Genomic DNA, 17,776 nt, shown 5'->3' on the forward strand with positions numbered 1-17,776 from the left:
TGGGCAGGGCTTTAAAAAGTCTTATCTGAGATTCCTCTTATGGAACAAAATAAATTATTCTTGCTGCACTGTATACAAATATTTAGGCCAAGTATAATAAGCAAACAAGTCATATCATGATTTGTCTTTAGTAAAATGGGAAATTGGAGAGAATAAAATTATGTTTCAAAACGAATGTACACCTGTTGTTAGATTCTAGTCTTAACTGTTTTTTTTTTGTTTCCAATTTTTATGATTTTCTACAGTTTGGACTGAATTTTTCTTGGCTACAAGTCTTCAAAATAAAGTTTTCAATTTTTTTCTTTCTTTTTTTTTTTTTCATTTTCCTAATTTGGAGTCACTGAAAACTAAGCTGTGGTTTCTTTCTTTTTTTTTTTTTTGAGGTGGAGTCTCCCTTTGTCACCCAGGCTGGAGTGCAGTGGCGCAATCTCAGCTCACTGCAACCTACGCCTCCTAGGTTCAAGTGATTCTCCTGCCTCAGCCTCCCAAGTAGCTGGGACTACAGGCGCTTGCTACCATGCCTGGCTAATTTTTGTATTTTTAGTAGAGATGGGTTTCACCATATTGACCAGGCTGGTCTCGAACTCCTGACCTTGTGATCTGGCCGCCTCAGCCTCCCAAAGTGCTGGGAGTACAGGCGTAAGCCACCGCAGCCGGCCCTAGCTGTGGTTTCTCTTTTTTTTTTTTTTTTGAGGCGGAGTCTCGCTCTGTCGCCCAGGCTGGAGTGCAGTGGCGCGATCTCGGCTCACTGCAAGCTCCGCCTCCCGGGTTCCCGCCATTCTCCTGCCTCAGCCTCCCGAGTAGCTGGGACTACAGGCGCCACCACCACGCCCGGCTAATTTTTTTGTATTTTTAGTGGAGACGGGGTTTCATTGTGTTAGCCAGGATGGTCTCGATCTCCTGACCTCGTGATCCGCCTGTCTCGGCCTCCCAAAGTGCTGGGATTACAGGCTTGAGCCACCACGCCCGGCCAGCTGTGGTTTCTTAAAAGCGTGTGAACTAAAGCCAGACAACTTACACTTCAGAAGAAAGTAACAGTAACCTGTTTACATACATAAGCCACTTTCATACCTGCCTACCAATGTATGGACTTCAGAGTAACGTGGCCTATATTTTTCCAGGATTTTTTTTTGGAGACAGAGTTTCACTCTTGTTGCCCAGGGTGGAGTGCAATGGCAGGATCTCAGCTCGCTGCAACCTCCACCTCCTGGGTTCAAGTGATTCTCCTGTCTCAGCCTCCCAAGTAGCTGGGATTACAGGCATGAGCCACTATGCCCAGCTAGTTTTTTGTATTTTCAGTACAGATGGAGTTTCTCCATGTTGGTCATGCTGTTCTCGAACTGCTGACTGCAGGTGATCTGCCCGCCTTGGCCTCCCAAATTGCTGGGATTACAAGCATGACCCACCCCGCCAGGCCTTGGATTGTTCTTTTGCTGTTTTTTTTTCTCCCTTCCTCCTCCCTATTTTTCTCTTCACTGCATGAGACTTTACAACCTGTTAAAAATGAGTTTTCAGGACCTACCTATCTAGCAATGAGAGATCAGATGAAACCTGAGACCAGATACTCATTTTCTTGCAAAATGCTTTCTCCAAAAGATTTTAAAAAAGAAAATGGGGTAAATGTGAAAGGAAAGTATCCTGGGCCTCTTCAAGCTAGGAACTGCTCAGGGCAAATCTGCCTCCCATTCTATTAAGGTCATCCTTTTGCTCACAGAGATGGATGCATATTCTGATTGCCTCCTTTGGAAAGACTTACCAGAAACTCAAAAGAATGCAACCATCTGTCTCTCACCTATCTGTGACCTGGAAGCCCCCAGTGCTTTGAGCCTGGGAGCCTTGATTTGAGCAGTCTCCCCCTTTCTTTCTCGAACTAATGTGCTTCTTACATAATGATTAATGTCTCATGTCTCCCTAAAATGTATAAAGCCAAGATGTGCCCCAACTGCCCTGGGCACTTGTCGTCAGTACTTCCTGAGGCTGTGTCACCGGCAAGTCCTCAACCTCGGCAAAATAAACTTTCTAAGTTAACTGAGACCTTTCTCAGATTTTGTGGGTTCACAGCTGATTCAGAAGCTGGTTATTGACACCTGCTACGTGCTTGGGCCCAGACTTGCCTGCCAGAGTGGGGTGAAGGAAACACCATGTCCCTGCCCAAGTGAAAGTGCTGCCTGGATCTGAGTCAAGTCTGAGACTGAGCCACTGCAGCCAGGCCACCCCTGGCACGGTGGCCACTGAAGCAGTGAAACTCACAGTTAACTACCATCTGGGCTTGGTCCTCCAGGCTGCCTGGGATAGAAAAGCTGACAGGGCTGAGGGAAAGAAGGGCCCAGGGTGCTGGGGACAGCATGAGACTTGTACACAGGATCAAGCCCCAGAAGTGGTGGCTGCTGATCCTGTTCAGGAAGCAGGGTCCCAGAGTGATGACCATGTAGGACCAGAGAGCCTGGCACAACTCTTGAGGGCTGAGGGAACAGAACATCAAGGCAGCCCCCGGCCCCTCTCCTCGAGGATTCATGCCACCTCCTGGTGCCCCCCAGAAACCTAGTGCTGCAGTTGGCACGATCCAGGCAACCACCAGGCCAGCATTCTCCAGCTGGCCTCAGTCCAAGGGAGAAGCTCTAATGGTGGAACCACAGGAAGAAGCCGAGGGTGCCTGAAACCCTCTTCCACCCCAGGGCCCTGCCCACAGGCCTGCTCCTACTGGGCTGGTCCAGTAGGATTGGTTCAAGTGGTGTGTGTGCGTGCATGTGTCTGGGGCCCATCAGCTTGATGGTCCAGTCCGGCCTGCTGTCTCTGGCTGTGCAACACTTCAGACCTCTGAGCCGCATCACTCCCCATTACTTTACTCCTACACACTCCCTGTCTTCCCCACAGGACAGTGCTGGCTCTCCCTGAGTTGCACTTTCCCTAGGACTGTCTTTTAGGTCCTCTGGGGGAAGAAATGGAGGTTCATAAAGGTTTATATGGAGGGGGTCACAGCTCGATGGGTACTGGTCACAGCTGTGCAGGAAAGGTCGCAGTTGTGGAGGAGTCACAGCTATTTGGAGAAGGTAACAGTGGTGTGGGGTCACACATGGGAGGGGTTACAGGTATGCAGGGGTCATAGCTAAGTGGGAAAGGTCACAGTGGTGTGGTCTGGATCACCTGTGTGTGTTGGGTGTGGGTGGGGTAGCTCAGAGGTATGCATGGTCACGTGTGTGGGGGAGGTCACAGGTGCAGGAAGTCACAGGTATGGGGGACAGGCCACAGCTCCTTTCTCCTTTCCTGCTCTCCCTTTGCTGAGCACCATTATCTTATTGTGGCAACTTTTTTTTTTGAGACAGAGTCTTGCTCTGTCACCCACGCTGGAGTTCAGTGGCGCAGTCTCCGCTCACTGCAACCTCCTGGGGTCAAGTGATTCTTGTGTTTCAGCTGCCCAAGCAGCTGGGACTACAGATGTGCACCACCAAACCTAGCTAATTTTTTTTTTGAGATGGAGTCTCGCTCTGTCGCCTAGGTTGGAGTGCAGTGGCGTGATTTCGGCTCACTGCAACCTCCATCTCCCGGGTTCAAGTGATTCTCCTGCCTCAGCCTCCTGAGTAGCTGGGATTACAAGCAGGCACCACCATACCCGGCCAATTTTTGTATTTTCAGTAGAGATGGGGTTCACCACATTGGTCAGGCTGGTCTCTAATTCCCTGACCTTGTGATCCGCCTGCCTTGGCCTCCCAAAGTGCTGGGATTAGAGGCTGAGCCACTGCGCTCAGCCTGTCCAGCTAATTTTTGTATTTTTAGTAGAGGCAGGGTTTCAGCACGTTGGCCAGGTAGGTCTCAAACTCTTGCCCTCAAGTGATCCACCTGCCTCAGCCTCCCAAAGTGCTGGAATTACAGGAGTGAGCCACCGCACCCAGCCCATCATTTTATTGACCAACACCTGAATCTTCTCTCCAGCCTGGCCTCCCCCACCATGGCCATGAACACCTGGGACTCCTCTACTTCTGTGTCCACCTCATTCTTCACTGCGTGAATTTACCACGTCACCTTTCCAGTGCTACCACCTCACTCTCTCCTCTCCATTCTCTACCCATTAGAGGTGAGGGAAGGATGTCTTTACAGTCTGGGTTGGCACTGGCTTGGCCGGGCTTGTTTCTGTCATCTGGCATCTTGGTCTTTGCATCTAGTGTACATCTACCTCTATTTTGTCACTCCCACAAGGACAGGGGTCTGTGTTGGTGTGGTTCACAGATGCATCACGGATGCATCCCCAGCACCTAGCCCAGCACAGGCACACTGCGTGCTCAGCGTTTACTGAATGAGTGAGGCAGTCTCCACCATTAGGCGAAGTCAGGCCTGGTGCTGTTCCAGGGCTGTCCCTCCTGCCTCTGTCCACAGCAGCCCCTAAGCCACACCCCAGCTGTGAACTGTTCACCTTCACCCTCTCCAGCTTCCTTTAGCCTCTGCCCAGGATTTGTTCCCGAGCATCGAGCTGCTGCCCTCACCTTTCAGAACCCAATGTGGGAAGCATCTCTAAGGGCACCACCCCTGCTCCCCTGCTGCTGGCTGCCCTGGCCACTCAATGGCTTCTTGAGTCTGTCTCCCCAGAGCCAGAGCCTCCTGAAGCAGGGCTGCGTGGTGAGTCATCACGGACATGGGCGGGACCCCAGGTGGGGGGTTGCTGGCTGAGGGGAGGGGCAGAATGCACTCCTGTCAGAGGCAGGGCTAGTGAAGCAGCTCAGAGCTGGTCTGGCAACTCCAGCTGCTCCTTCTTTCCTCAGGGACAATCAGAGACTAGCCATATTCTCTCACAGCCAGGACGGAGCAGACCTTAGAAGATGTTCCTGCTCCCAGGCCCAAGATACCACCTCCCAGCCCCATCAGGCATCTCCAGAATGGGACAGGGACTGAACCTCAGGATTCAGATCCCAATCCCCTGCCCACCTCCCACCACCAGATCCGAGGGAGGGCTGTGACCCTGATGAGAGGTGTATGTGGCTGGTGTCCACTGCCCTTGGGAGCAGGGACTGGAGGAGACACCCTTGCCTGTGGAACAGCAGGGAAGATCAAACGTTTCTCCCTGGGTTGGCAAGGAGGCTGGCACTGGTCCAGCTGAGAAGACAGGGGCCAGTGGCAGAAACACAATGAGCCCCGTCCCTCACACAAGGGCTGGGCCTGACTCCCTGGCAACCAATATGGAGAAAGCAAGGTCACTGGTGTTGGGATGGAATGTGGGTCCCCCCACTCCCAGTGACTCGTGCTCCAGCAGAACAGCTCCAGAGTGGGCAGCTCTGGGCCCCCAGTCTTGGTGAATACATCTTATACGAGAAGTCCCCAGCAGAGGGTTTCATAGAGACAGAGCTGAGCTCAAACCCCATGAGAGATTCTGGAATCTCTCACACACTCTAGCCCACATACAAAATCCAAGCAGAGAAGCAACTGTTTTATGTTTAATTTACAAAAGAGACCCCAAAATAATAATAATAAACTATCCAGGGCAAGAGAGTAGGATCAGGTCCTCCCTAGCCCAGCTGTACCCTCCTTCCCCTCTGGCAGGGAGAGAAGGGGCCTCCCAGGGGACTTCCCCTCCCCCTTAGAACAGGGGGCTGCGAGCTGGTATGGATGCCCTCCTGGGCTTCGTGGGGGCTCTGCCCACTCCAGACTCCAGTTTGTCCACCCCCTGCAGGATCCTACATGCCTAAGAGAACCCTTGTGGTAGAGGCCAGCTTGCTGGGCAGCTAGGCAGGAGACCCCTACAAGGTCCAGGTAAAGGCCAGGGCTGCCAGAGCCAGCAGACTGGTGAGGTGGAACGCAGCCCAGGCCTCACTGGCACCCCCAGCTGCCTGCCTATGGTCCCACTGGCATTGCTCACCACTCCAGCCCAAGTAGCACTGGCAGCGGAAGTGTGTCTGCAGGTGGTCAAGGTCGGCCCAGCTGAGCTCCCCGACAGGTCGCAGCTGGGGTTCACCGGGTGTGTGGCTAGGCACTAGGCGGAAGCTGTTGGTGCTGAGATGCAGGAAGGTACTGGCACTGGGGTTGCGGCGCACACAGCGTCCGTGTCCATGGCACTGGGCCCGGCTGCAATATTGGGTGGCCCAGGACACATTGACCACGTAGGGGACCAGCAGCCGTGTCAGGTAATCCTTAAGATACTGGCAGGTCTCCTGGAGGCAGAAGCCAAGGACCACAGGTCAGGGTCAGTGACCTCAGCCCACAGGCCCAGATGGAAACTGTGTCCACACTGTGATGACTATGCCTTATTTTAACTGCACACATTTATACATTCAATCTGCACCTGAGCCACACAGTCCCTGCTCCTGACGAGAAGTGGGTGCGGGCAGAGACCGGAACCCTGTTGGGCAGATGGGGAAGGGCGGAACTCAACAGCTGTTCAGGAAAGCATTTCCTCTTTCCTGAGAGCAGGGTGGGGGTGATCTCCTTTTCTGTCGTGACCAGGGATGCCTTGGGTGGGAGACAGACAAGGGGACTAGACTAGGATTGCCCACCTGAGATTGGTAGCCAAATGCCCTCTCTGGCTGTCCCGTAGACTGAGCTCTAGCAGGGTGGGTCTCGCTTACCGTGCTTGTGGTGTACCCTGCGTCGCCCCAGAGGATGACACCAGCTGCGCCCAGGGCTGCACTCTCGCCAATGGTAGAGATGAGGTCCATCTATGCAGGAAAAGGGATGGTCACTGGGGAAGACTGAGCCCACGGGGTGAGAGGAACAGATGGGGAGGGCAGGCCCCAGCCTGTTTCAACCTACTGAACTCACAGCTCAACCCCCCTTTCACCTCCAGGCAGAGACTCATCTGTTTTGCTTCCTTTTTAAATGTGTAAGTCCATTTCCACCCCACTTTTGGGCCTCAGTTTCCCAAGCCAAGGCACACTTGAGCCTAGGTGCAGCTATCAAGATGGATTCCAAAGTTAGAAGGCCTGGGCCCCAGTCCCAGCTCTGCTCTGGATTTGCTGGGAAGCTTTGGGCAAACTTCTCAGCATCTCTGTGCCTCAATTGTTCTCATCTGAAAAATGGGGATAATGATGTCGCCCTTTCAGGTTACAGAGAGAATGATTTGAGGGAATGTGGAGCAGCCAATAAACTACAGATATAGTCCTATAGTGGCCCCTGATAACCCAAATGTGCAGTGGATCCTCAAGGAGGCAAAAGGCAGGGCCCTGGAGACACATACCTCACTAAGCCCCGTGAGCCTGCGGCTATAGGTGGGCCGTGTGAAGACGTAGACTGGGAGTGCATGGTTGGCATGGTGGGTTCGAGCCACACGAAGGGCCTCCTGAACACGGAAGCTCACAAAGTTGCGGCCATGGCGGGAGGAAGCAAGTGTCTCGTCCAGGTAGACAGACGGGAAGAGGGCCGTGCTCTCAGCCCACAGCCAGGCCAGCTGGTCATTGCGGGCCACCTCTACATCAGGACAGCGGCCTGTGTAGCTCTCCCAGTTCTGCACATAATCATGATTGTAGCAGTCAGGAAAGAGGTAGAAGCCCCAGAGGTGCCGGGGCCGCACTGCCTTGACATAACGCAGTGTCTCCAGCATGAACTGCTGTGCTGCGAACTCAAACTCATATTGTGCCTGTTTGACTATGCGGTCTGGAGGCCAGTCAGGGTGACGACTGGCCACCAGCTGGCGTGATGACCGGCGGTACACATCTTTGTCCTGCCAGTTGCGTACCCACACAGGTCGCCAGTCCTCCCAGTCGATGACCGCCAGCCCCTCAGACTCCTGTGTCCGAATGTAGTGCTCCACACGTTTCTGCAGCATCTTCCGGTGTGCCCAGAGGCTGACATTCTGTGGCACACCACCATGCACAGACCTTCCCGCGGAATCGAAGCGTGGGTACAGGCCTAGACGGTCGCGGTAGAAAATGGTGATATTCTGGTTCACAAAACCCTCATTAGGTGAGGCCTGCACATCAAAGGCATTCAGGTCCAGTGGCACCTTGAGGCGTGGGCCACAGTCCTGTGTGGGCACATCCCACGCTACCACAAAGGGCCGGCCTGTGAAGATGGGTGGTGCTGTGGGCTTGAGCTCCATGGCCCATGCCACCGCCAGCACCAGGGCCAGTGTAACGGCGGGGCCTGGGCCTGCCCGCATGCTGGGGGCTGCAGGAGGTGTCACCTGCCTGGCACCAGCTCAGGAACTGGAAGAAGGGTGGGGGAAAACAAGTCAGTCTAGGGAATCCTGGAAGTGCCCCCCTCAAGCCCATCTATGCTCCCAAAGCCCATGCTGTGTGGGGGCACTGTGCTCATGGCTGTAATAGGTTTGAGAGACCACAGGCCACTGCACAGCAGGCAAGGCACCCTGGGAACTCACTGCCAGAAACACACGGCTCCTTTCTGGAGCAGGTAGCCTACGACTCGGGAGAAATCTCTATTAGGTCTGTGACCCTTCTCAGAATTAGATAATCTAGGCTCACCAGAGTGAGCATGTACTGCATACCATCCACTACATGGTTTCAGAGAACCCTGAACCCCTGATGCCCACCCTGTACACCGTGAAGAACCCTTGATCCAGAGAAACTATAGCATTTGGGTAAAGCAGCGAACAGCTCATTCAGAGGATAGGAAGCTGGAAGGAACGCAGCTGCGAGGCTTCTATCCGTGTAACACCCGCCCGGCAGAAGAGTGAGGCTGTCCGGACTTTCGAGAGCTGACACTCTCCCGGCTTGGAGGAGGCCCCGCGGGGACAAAGGGGCAGCGGACCTCCCACGGCGGCGCCGGCCGACCGGCCCGTCCCTCCACCGCCACCGAGAGTGCGCGCGCCCGCCTCCCCCGCCCGGCAGCTCAGGGCTAGAGCGCGCTCCGCCGGGTCTTTGTGCGGGACCCCGCCCCCGCCCCGCACGTGGGGCCAGCGCCCGGTCGGGTGGGGGTGGGGTTTGTGGGACGCCTCTCCGCGAGCACCCCCGGGGATTCAGGCCCCAGCCCAAGGGGAGAGAGCCGCCAGGTTTGCACCGCCCGCCCTCACCTCGCGCGGGGCGCCACCGGGACCCGCGCCAGGGACACCGCCATCCCGGGCCCAGCCCAGCCCAGCCCAGCCCTCTCCGGCCGTTCGCCCAGGCGCGGCCCCGGCTCAGCGCCTCTGCTGGCTCCGCCCCTAGGCCCGCTGGCCCTTTAAGACTTCAGTGCGGAGGTGGGCCCGGGACTGGACTTGCGGCCGAGGCGGGAAGGTGTGTTTCACCTTTCTCGGTGCCGGTGCCGCGTTTCGGGCTCGAAGATCCCCAGGTCCTCTGCAGAGGAACGTAGCCACCCATCTGGGACCCTAATGGCCCTCTGAGCAGGGTTTTCTCTGGGAGTCTCAGCCACGAGCGTAAGTCAGCCTGAAATGTTCCCCCTGCAGCCCGAGGCCGGTGGTTCAGTCCTACCCGCTCCGCGGCGCCGCCAGCCCCTTAAAGAGACAGTGTGAGGGACGGGGCAGGGGGACGGGGAGAAAGGTGGGGGAAATGGGAGGAGGCGTTGTCCCGCTCGACCATCAGGAGGTGCTGCGGTACTCCGAGGTTGGCGGGGGGGCAGCAGCAGATCTGGCTCTGCACCCCCGAACGTAGACGCCAGCCATGGGGCCCCTTTGTGTGGAAAAAGGGACTTTGACCTGAGGCGACCTCTGGTCTCCTGGACAGTAATGCTCCGCCTCCCACGAATCAGGGGCCCCCTTGTCAGGTCCGCGGTGTAAAGGGAGGCCCCGCCCCCTGCAAGACTGAAGGAGGGGGCCAAGCACCGCTTCTTAGCACGCCCGGGAAGGGCCGAGGCAGTCGTTATCCTGGCAACCCGGCTGTAGGTCGCGGCGTGGCCAGTAGGGGTTGGGGCAGGGAAGCTCAGAGGGGTCTAGGAAGTTGGCCGCCCCCTCTCCCTGACTCGCATCAGGGAGGGCCAGTCATCCCTGGGATCCCATCCTTTTCTGCCCGGTCTCTGAGGTCCTTTGGGAGCCCGGCTCCCTCTCAACCCCGAGGAGGCCCCCATCCCCTGCAGCAGTTTCTGGCTGTACCTCCAAGAAAGCCAGCAAGAGGGGTCTCCCAGGGCCTCCATCCCGTATCCAGCGACCCCTACGCTCCACCGGCCCCTCCCAGTGGGGGACAGGCTTAGAGCTGGACCCTGGCGAGCCCCGTGCGAAACCACATCGGCTCTTCCTACGTCCGCTCCCCAGTGCGAGACTCAGCTCCCCAAAGGGCCCACGTCTGCGCCACCAGCCCCTAACCCTCCCAGGCGCCAGGAGAGGGAGGGAGTGCTGTGGGGGTGCAGACCAGCCGTCTGCGCTGGGCTCACCTGTGTGGGAGTCCGTCGGCCCAGTCGGTCGGCGGCCTCCCTCCTTCCTGGGGTGAGCCTCTCCAGCTAGGCTACTTGCGCTAGCTGCTGCCCGTTGGGCAGCCCGTCGAGGACTTGATAAACCCCATTCCCTCCCATCCGCTCCCGCCTCCCATCCCAGCCCTTTCTCCTCACTTCCTGCTGCCCCCTGAGAGGAAAGGGCCAGGAACAGGCGCGGGGGAGGAGATCGCCTTGACCCTGTTTCCCTCCAGAATGCCCTGCTGGCTGGCTGCCCTCCCCACCCTTCCCCAGTAGGATTTGGTCCCACTAGCTGCGCCAGGTGACAGGAAGGCTATGGGCTCAGGATCAGGTGCCAATCTCCCCCACACCCACAGCTTCCAACACTAGGGAACCTCTTCACTCCTTCCCTAGGGTTGGGGCCCATCCTCAAATCCAGTAGGGTGTGAGAGGATGGGGTCAGGTGGTGGTGCTTTTGAGAGTCAAAATACTTGGGGTTGTTCAGCTGAGGGTCCCCCAGAGCAGGTGCCAAAGAAGGGAACTAGCCTTGGGAGGAGGGTCGGGGGGACTTCCAGTAGCTGAGTCCATTTTTTTCCACTGAGAGCTTCCGCATCCTGTGTGACAGGACAATGTGTTGGTGTGACTGTGTGGGTTGGGAAGGAGGGGACCAGCTGGGAGGGTTCTGCTGAGTGCTTTCCTGCTGGAGTTCATCCCTGGGTGTATTTCAGAGTTCACTACACAGAGTAGGGGACTCCTTACAACATGGATGAGGAAAGGGGAATATTCCTCTGGGAGGGGTGTTCCTGTGGCTGGCCCTAGGGAGGACTGCAGCGAGGTTCCAGCAGACCTCTCCAGGGGTGCAGACAAATCTACCTACCCTCAAGTCACCCAGAGCCAACCCCTCAGCAACCCAATGGCCCAATGCCCAGGAGCCTCTCCCGCAACAGAAGGCTGTGTGAGGGTTAGGTGAATGCCCTGGAGTCTGGCCCTGAGGACCAAGGAGTCCATGACATGGTAGGGGAAGGTGCAGTGTCCCTGTACTGTGCTGGCTTCACAGGGGTCAGAGGCCTTGGAAGCTCCATGGGTGGGGACCCCTGGGGAAACAAAGGCTAGGCCAGACTGTCCCAGGGCAGGGACACTTCCTTAGGCAGCCAGCAGGAAGGAAGTGAGCACAGCCCAGCGGAAGAGAGTGAGGAAGTGCTGCCTGACCTCCATTGTTTCCAGTGTTGGGGTCAGCTGGGCAGGCCCAGCACAGGGAGTTCCCCCAGGCTGGGACAGTGGTGGTAGGAGATAGGATGCTATCTGGCATGGGAGAGTCCTGGGCCTTGAACAGCCAGTAGAGGGGGACCATGGAGGATGACAGGGCCTCATGTTTGGCATCCTATGGGGGGTATGGGGAGGCACCCCACAGAACTGCAAGTCCAGGCTGGATATGGTGATCCTGCTCTAGGCTTGACAAATTCAAACCTCCGAAAGACTGGCAGACCAACTCCCTACAGTCAGAAGCCTGTCCCTGAACTCTCTCCTCTCTAACTGGGAATTGGACTGATAGTCAAAGGCTAAGCCTAGCAGAGAATCTGCGTCATAGCAGCCCCTGAGAAGTGCAGGCAGAATGACCACAGTGGGCAGGCTGCAGGTGGTGACAAGATGGGGGCAACAGAGAGCAGGGGCAATACTGGTGGGCTGAGCCTTGCTTGCTGAAACATAAGACTGAGCTCATTCTCCTATGGTGTCCACAGGCAGGCCTCAGAGAAGGCACATGAGTTTGGGTTGCTGAGCCTGGCAGTAGGCCAAGGGTGTAGGGACACCTATCTGGCTGCTGTCCATTAAAGTTGGGCTTTTGAGGTCCATGGGGGTCAGGCCATGACCCCACTTAGGGTCAGCTGGCAATTCTGCAGCTAACACAGATATTCCAGAACTATCTGGGGTCACACTCTCTCACCTTAGGTCAGGCAGGTAGGGCCAATCCTCAGTGAAGTATCCCAGGGCCTTCTGATTCCAAGGGTCACCACCACATGGATCACAACAGATAAGTGAGTGCCCTCCCACCCTGCAGGAGGCCTGCAGTGAGGTCTGTGTGAACACACAGCCACCTGCTGGCCACAGCTGGGATGGCCACAAGCTGAGCTCAGACTTACCCTTGGGCTTTGCTGGTCATAGGGGGCCTGCCAGAGTCCTGTGCCAGGCCTACCTATTGAGCCCAGGTGGTAGTCTAGACACTGGGTGTCACAGCCCCACAGGATGCCACTCTCATGTGCAGGATCTACAAATCATTTTATTGAAATTGAACAAATAACACAACAGTCTTCCTAGGCTGGGGGCCATCTTCCCCAAGCCACTTCCCACATTCTAGAAGCACAGAGCTTGCACAGTACTTAAAAAAAAAAGTCACCTCTATATAGAAATCAGACTCTGCCACGACATCATCATGGACTATTTACAAACCTTCACATTATAAGTATTCCTTTTATGGTTTTTCTCTCCTTTCTTTCCCTACCCAGGGGCTCTAGTACTTTCCCTTGACTGATCCTGAAGGGGTGGCGGTTACTGTAAGGGAGGGGGTGGTAGGCTACTCATAACTACTGGCACCAGCCTTAGGGTGTTGTCCCTTACCACAAGGTGGTGAACAGTCCCCTCCCAATTGGAGGGGTGGAGGATTTGGTGCAAAGCCATGGGGATTAGACAGAATAGGTGGGTTGGAATAACTCCCCATAGGCACAAGCATCCACAGCATGTCCTGACCCCAGCCTGCACCCTCTCAATTCCTCAACTGGGGGTTTGGGGTGCGGGGGGAACAGTTAGTTGCAGTAGGGGGATCAGCCCAGCCCTGGGTAGAGGGAGAAGCCCCCACCCAGTCCCTACTCCTATCAATAGCCAGCAAACTGTCCATCCATCTGAAGGCGGGAACAAATGGCAGGTAGGTTGGAAGAATCAGGCTGGCACTGCCCCCAGCCTCTGTCCAACACAGGAGGAATCGAGGTAGCAAACGGCTGAAATGCTCTGACTAGGGGTTAAAAGGGAAGTGAAGGAAAGGAAGTTCCTACTTGTATACAGTGCCCACAGCCTAGGGGCTGGAAGAAGGCATACCTTGCTTGTAAAGTGCTGTAGCCTCTAGCAGGGCTAGGCCCCAGGCAAACTTGGAAGAAGGCAGACCAGGCAAGGAACCAGGTAACGGGCATTCCTGACTGTTATATGCCCTGCCGTGCTTCTTGCAGGGGTGGCTGGGGAGAGTGGGGTGCTAACTCTGCCATTAGCCTTCACCACCCACCAACCACCTCTTGTCCATACAAAAACCAACACCCAACTAATATTGCGGGACTGACCCGCTCACAGCTGAAGGTTATGGGCCAATGGAGTTTATTCAGGGTTGTGGCCCCAGCCTGGGCTCCTCAATGGAAGTCACACCTTGATTGAGCCTGGGAGTTTCTTGCTGGGGCAGGGGGTGCTTCCGTCTGCCACCTCTCAGGGTCACACCTCATAGAGGATCACAGGGAAATCCACGTGGATGCGGGGGGGATCCAGCTTCACGATGCCCTGCCATGGAAACAGAGGCTAGTGAGGGTCAGCGCAGGGCCTCTACTTCAGGAAGCTTCCTTGTGCCTCCCAGATCCCCCCTCACCATGACAACAGATCCCATCTGGGTCTACCTCCATATGCTTACTGTAGGCTCTGTGACCACTGCCCAGCCCCTCACCTGAGGAATCAGATTCTTATGCACTCGCCTCAGCTTGGCCCGCTTCTGCCCGTTCTTGGTGACGATTGTCTCCTCATAGAACTCGTGAGCGAGATCCCCATCCTCATCATAGAACATAGAGCTGCGCAGAGGGAGAGGGGAACAGGCTGGGTTGGAGCCCCACACCTAGGCATGGCAAATGTCACAGGCCACAGGGAAGTCTGTGGTCTTCCTAACTCAAGTGGGAAGAAAAGAGGATAATATGCCTGGAGAATCCTTTTTTAAAAAAATTTTTGCCGGGTGCGGTGGCTCACGCCTGTAATCCCAGCACTTTGGGAGGCTGAAGCAGGTGGATCGCGAGGTCAGCAGATCGAGACCATCCTGGCTAACACAGTGAAACCCCGTCTCTAGGCCGGGCGCGGTGGCTCAAGCCTGTAATCCCAGCACTTTGGGAGGCCGAGACGGGCGGATCACGAGGTCAGGAGATCGAGACCATCCTGGCGAACACCGTGAAACCCGGTCTCTACTAAAAAATACAAAAAACTAGCCGGGCAAGGTGGCGGGCGCCTGTAGTCCCAGCTACTCGGGAGGCTGAGGCAGGAGAATGGCGTAAACCTGGGAGGCGGAGCTTGCAGTGAGCTGAGATCCGGCCACTGCACTCCAGCCCGGGCTACAGAGCGAGACTCCGTCTGAAAAAAAAAAAAAAAAAAAAAAAAAAAACCTGTCTCTACTAAAAATAACAAAAATTAGCAGGTCGTGATCGCGGGCGCCTGTAGTCTCAGCTACTTGGGAAGCTGAGGCAGGAGAATGGCGTGAACCCGGGACGCGGAGCTTGCAGTGAGCTGAGATCGCGCCACGGCACTCCAGCCTGGGCGACAGAGTGAGACTCCGTCTCAAAAAAAAAAAAAAAAAATTTTTTTGGAGACAGTCTCACTCTGTCGCCCAGGCTGGAGTGCCGTGGTGCGATCTCAGCTCGCTGCAACCTCTGCCTCCCGGGTCCAAGCAACACTCGTGCCTCAGCCTCCCAAGTAATACTGGGACTACAGGCACGCACCACCACCCTGCTAATTTTTTGTATTTTAGTAGAGACGGGGTTTTACCATGTTGCTCTGGCTGGTGTCGAACTCAAGAACTCAGGCAATCCACCCGCGTTGACCTCCCAAAGTGCTAGGATTACAAGCGTGAGCCACCATGCCTGGCATGCCTGGAGAATCCTTTGCCTGAGGTTTGGGGTCTACTAGAAGAAACTGGAAAGAGAGGTGATGGGTGGGCAGTGCTACTATGTCAGACCCCCAAGAAGAGAGGCCACACCAGAGCACACCATCCAGGCAGCCACCAAGGCCAGTTCTCATCATTGATTTGTTCAGCAAGGGCAGCCATTCTAATATCAGGCCTTTGCCCTCACCCAGGACTTCTAGAGTGGGCAGGGTGGTGGCCTGGGCATGTTGGTCTCACTGCAGAAGATGCTGCTGGCCCAGTGTCAAAGACTGAAATAGCAAATGCCTAAGCTAGGAAGGAGCCCAAAAGAATGAAGGCTGTGTCTCCCCTGACCCCACACCCCAGGTGGCTGGTGAATTGCCACTGTTGGGTCTTCCTGGTGTCTACAGCCAAATCTCCAGCACGGGGAGCGCCCATGTCCAGGAGCCCACTACAGCCAAGCCAATCTGGTACTCTTGTCCGGGCCTCTGGGAGACTGGGGTGGGGACTGGGTGGGTAGGTCAGCGCTCTGGATCTGGAGAACATAACTGGGTGAGGATCTTTTTCCTCAGCCTCACCCCCAGTACTGGGGCCTATCCCTGCTTTCCCAGCCACTACTCTGAGAGGTTCAGTCCCACTACTGTCAGGAAAAACAGCCTAAACAGAGGATCATTATCCCAACTGGGGGGAAAGGGAGGCTAGGAGCCTTCAGTATGCAGGCTGAGCCGGAAGGGATGAAAGGAAGAGATCCTGAGGTCTTATGGAGGCCCTAGCTTAGCTTTACCGTGCGGAAGGTTTGCCCAGTGACAAGCCTCAGGCCCACTCTTCCCTAGGGAGACTTCCAGAGTGGCCAGGCCGCTAGGAGACCACTACCTGGCTTTCTCCACCCCTAGCTCCAATGGGGCTCAAAATATGGGGGTCATCCTGGCTTGGCTGTAGTGGGGTACGGCGGTGGAAGTTCCCCCGTGGCGCAGGCCGCCTGGCCGCCTGCCTGTTCCCCCCGCCAGGGTGGAACCCATGCCCTTACCCGCGGCGCGTGAATACGAACGGGGGCACAGCTCGGCCCCGAGGCCGCACCAAAGCTTGCTCAGCTCCTGCTGCCTCTGAGCCGCCGCCTCCGGCCGCTGAGGCGAAGGGCCACAGGCCCCGAGCTTTGGACCCGCTGGCGCCCATGTCAGGGCCGCCGGCGCATGGCGGGCCCCGCGGCCGCTCTGCTCACAGCGCAGTCCGCTCCACCATAACCTGCCCTAGCCGCTGCTCGCAAGTGCCGCCGCCGCCTTCCGCAGGCTCTGCTGTCTCCACGGAAACCTCACTTCCGCTTCCGCACGCTGCCCCCTCTGATTGGCTGTTGCTCAAGGCGTGGGGACGGGACCAATGGGCGCCCTTAGATGCTGGGCATCCCAGCATGCGTTACGAGATCTCGGGTCCCAGCAAGCCGCGATCTGACCAGCTGTGACAGTTCCCACGGAGGAAAGTGGTGGCCGTGAGTCCTCCCGCTCTCTTGGGTGTATTTGGAGGCTCCAACGTCCCCCAACACCTGAGTTCAGGCCTAGCAGGCCTTCTCAACCACCAATCCTCAACCAGCACTTCAGGGCCTAAGGCCAGACCGCTGGGTGCCCATCTGGCTTCTATTTTCACAGCTGTATTTTTGCGATTGCCACGCTTATGTGAACTAACAAAGTTGAAGGAAAATTAAGGAACTGGCCAGATTCACATAGTTATATTCAGGTGTGAAGAACTTCGAATTCAGAGTTTTCAAACCCAGCAGAGTCCATGCTTTAATGAAAGCAAGAATTGTTAACAGCTATACCCTCGGTGCCATGAGCAGTGTCTGGTCCACGGTGGCAGCTCAGTATTTGGTGAAGGGGTTATGTCACACCTTCTCCCAGAGCGTGGTGTGTGTGTGTGTTGAAGGGATGGTTTCTCGGTTTTTTTTTGTTTTGTTTTGTTTTTTTGAGATGGAGTTTCACTCTTGTTGCCCAGGATAATGTGCAGTGGCACGATCTCGGCTCGCTGCAGCTTCCACCTCCAGGGTTCAAGCGATTCTCCTGCCTCAGCCTCCCGAGTAGCTGGGATTACAGGCATTCACCACCATGCCTGGCTAATTTTTTTTTTTTTTTTTGAGGCGGAGTCTCGCTCTGTCGTTCGGGCTGGAGTGCAGTGGCCCGATCTCAGCTCACTGCAAGCTCCGCCTCCCGGGTTTACGCCATTCTCCCGCTTCAGCCTCCCGAGTAGCTGGGACTACAGGCGCCCGCCACCACGCCCAGCTAGTTTTTTGTATTTGTTTTTAGTAGAGACGGGGTTTCACCGTGTTAGCCAGGATGGTCTCGATCTCCTGACCTCGTGATCCGCCCGTCTTGGCCTCCCAAAGTGCTGGGATTACAGGCTTGAGCCACCGCGCCCGGCCGCCTGGCTAATTTTTAAAAAAATTTTTAGTAGAGACAGGTTTCACCATGCTGGTCAGGCCGTCTTGAACCCCCAACCTCAGGTGATCCACCCGCCTTGGCCTCCCAAAGTGCTGAGATTACAGGCGTGAGCCACTGCGCCCGGCCTTTTTTTTTTTTTTTTTTGAGACGGAGTCTTGCTCTATCGGAGTGCAGTGGTGTCATCTCCACTCACTGCAACCTCTGCCTGCCGTGTTCAAGTGATTCTCCTGCCTCAGCTTCC

At 56.0% G+C, this 17,776-nt stretch overlaps 2 protein-coding genes across 4 annotated transcripts; both read right to left on the minus strand.

Moving 5' to 3' along the window:
- Positions 1-5,410: 5,410 nt before the first annotated feature.
- LOC105480483 (hyaluronidase 2) lies at positions 5,411-10,388 on the minus strand. 3 transcript variants are annotated; one of them, XM_011739440.3, is made up of 4 exons: positions 10,243-10,388; positions 7,160-8,126; positions 6,552-6,641; positions 5,411-6,137 (listed from the first exon to the last, which is right to left on the minus strand). In XM_011739440.3, the coding sequence occupies exons 2-4, from the start codon at positions 8,078-8,080 to the stop codon at positions 5,727-5,729; spliced, it is 1,422 nt and encodes a 473-aa protein (XP_011737742.1). In that variant the 5' UTR covers positions 8,081-8,126; positions 10,243-10,388; the 3' UTR covers positions 5,411-5,726. The 3 variants fall into 3 exon arrangements, with proteins under 3 accessions (XP_011737742.1, XP_011737743.1, XP_011737744.1); XM_011739441.3 differs by lacking the exon at positions 10,243-10,388 and adding an exon at positions 9,164-9,370; XM_011739442.3 differs by lacking the exon at positions 10,243-10,388 and adding an exon at positions 8,951-9,059.
- Positions 10,389-12,494: 2,106 nt separating this feature from the next.
- On the minus strand, positions 12,495-16,404 carry LOC105480485 (tumor suppressor 2, mitochondrial calcium regulator). Its single transcript, XM_011739444.2, has 3 exons — positions 16,137-16,404; positions 13,934-14,054; positions 12,495-13,773 (listed from the first exon to the last, which is right to left on the minus strand). The coding sequence occupies exons 1-3, from the start codon at positions 16,280-16,282 to the stop codon at positions 13,708-13,710; spliced, it is 333 nt and encodes a 110-aa protein (XP_011737746.1). The 5' UTR covers positions 16,283-16,404; the 3' UTR covers positions 12,495-13,707.
- Between the last annotated feature and the right edge of the window lie 1,372 nt (positions 16,405-17,776).

The sequence above is a fragment of the Macaca nemestrina genome, chromosome 2 (genome assembly GCF_043159975.1).
Source record: "Macaca nemestrina isolate mMacNem1 chromosome 2, mMacNem.hap1, whole genome shotgun sequence".
NCBI classification, from domain to species: domain Eukaryota; kingdom Metazoa; phylum Chordata; class Mammalia; order Primates; family Cercopithecidae; genus Macaca; species Macaca nemestrina.

What these genes read in the sequence shown, in the direction of transcription:
- LOC105480483 (XM_011739440.3), bottom strand. Translation starts at nt 8,080, where the DNA reads ATGCGGGCAGGCCCAGGCCCCGCCGTTACACTGGCCCTGGTGCTGGCG. An exon ending in GGCTCACGGGGCTTAGTGAG is followed by an intron (nt 6,642 to 7,159) that starts GTATGTGTCTCC and finishes TTTCCTGCATAG; the next exon opens with ATGGACCTCATCTCTACCAT. An exon ending in CAGGGTACACCACAAGCACG is followed by an intron (nt 6,138 to 6,551) that starts GTAAGCGAGACC and finishes TTCTGCCTCCAG; the next exon opens with GAGACCTGCCAGTATCTTAA.
- LOC105480485 (XM_011739444.2), bottom strand. Translation starts at nt 16,282, where the DNA reads ATGGGCGCCAGCGGGTCCAAAGCTCGGGGCCTGTGGCCCTTCGCCTCA. An exon ending in TTCGTATTCACGCGCCGCGG is followed by an intron (nt 14,055 to 16,136) that starts GTAAGGGCATGG and finishes CCCTCTGCGCAG; the next exon opens with CTCTATGTTCTATGATGAGG. An exon ending in ATAAGAATCTGATTCCTCAG is followed by an intron (nt 13,774 to 13,933) that starts GTGAGGGGCTGG and finishes TTTCCATGGCAG; the next exon opens with GGCATCGTGAAGCTGGATCC.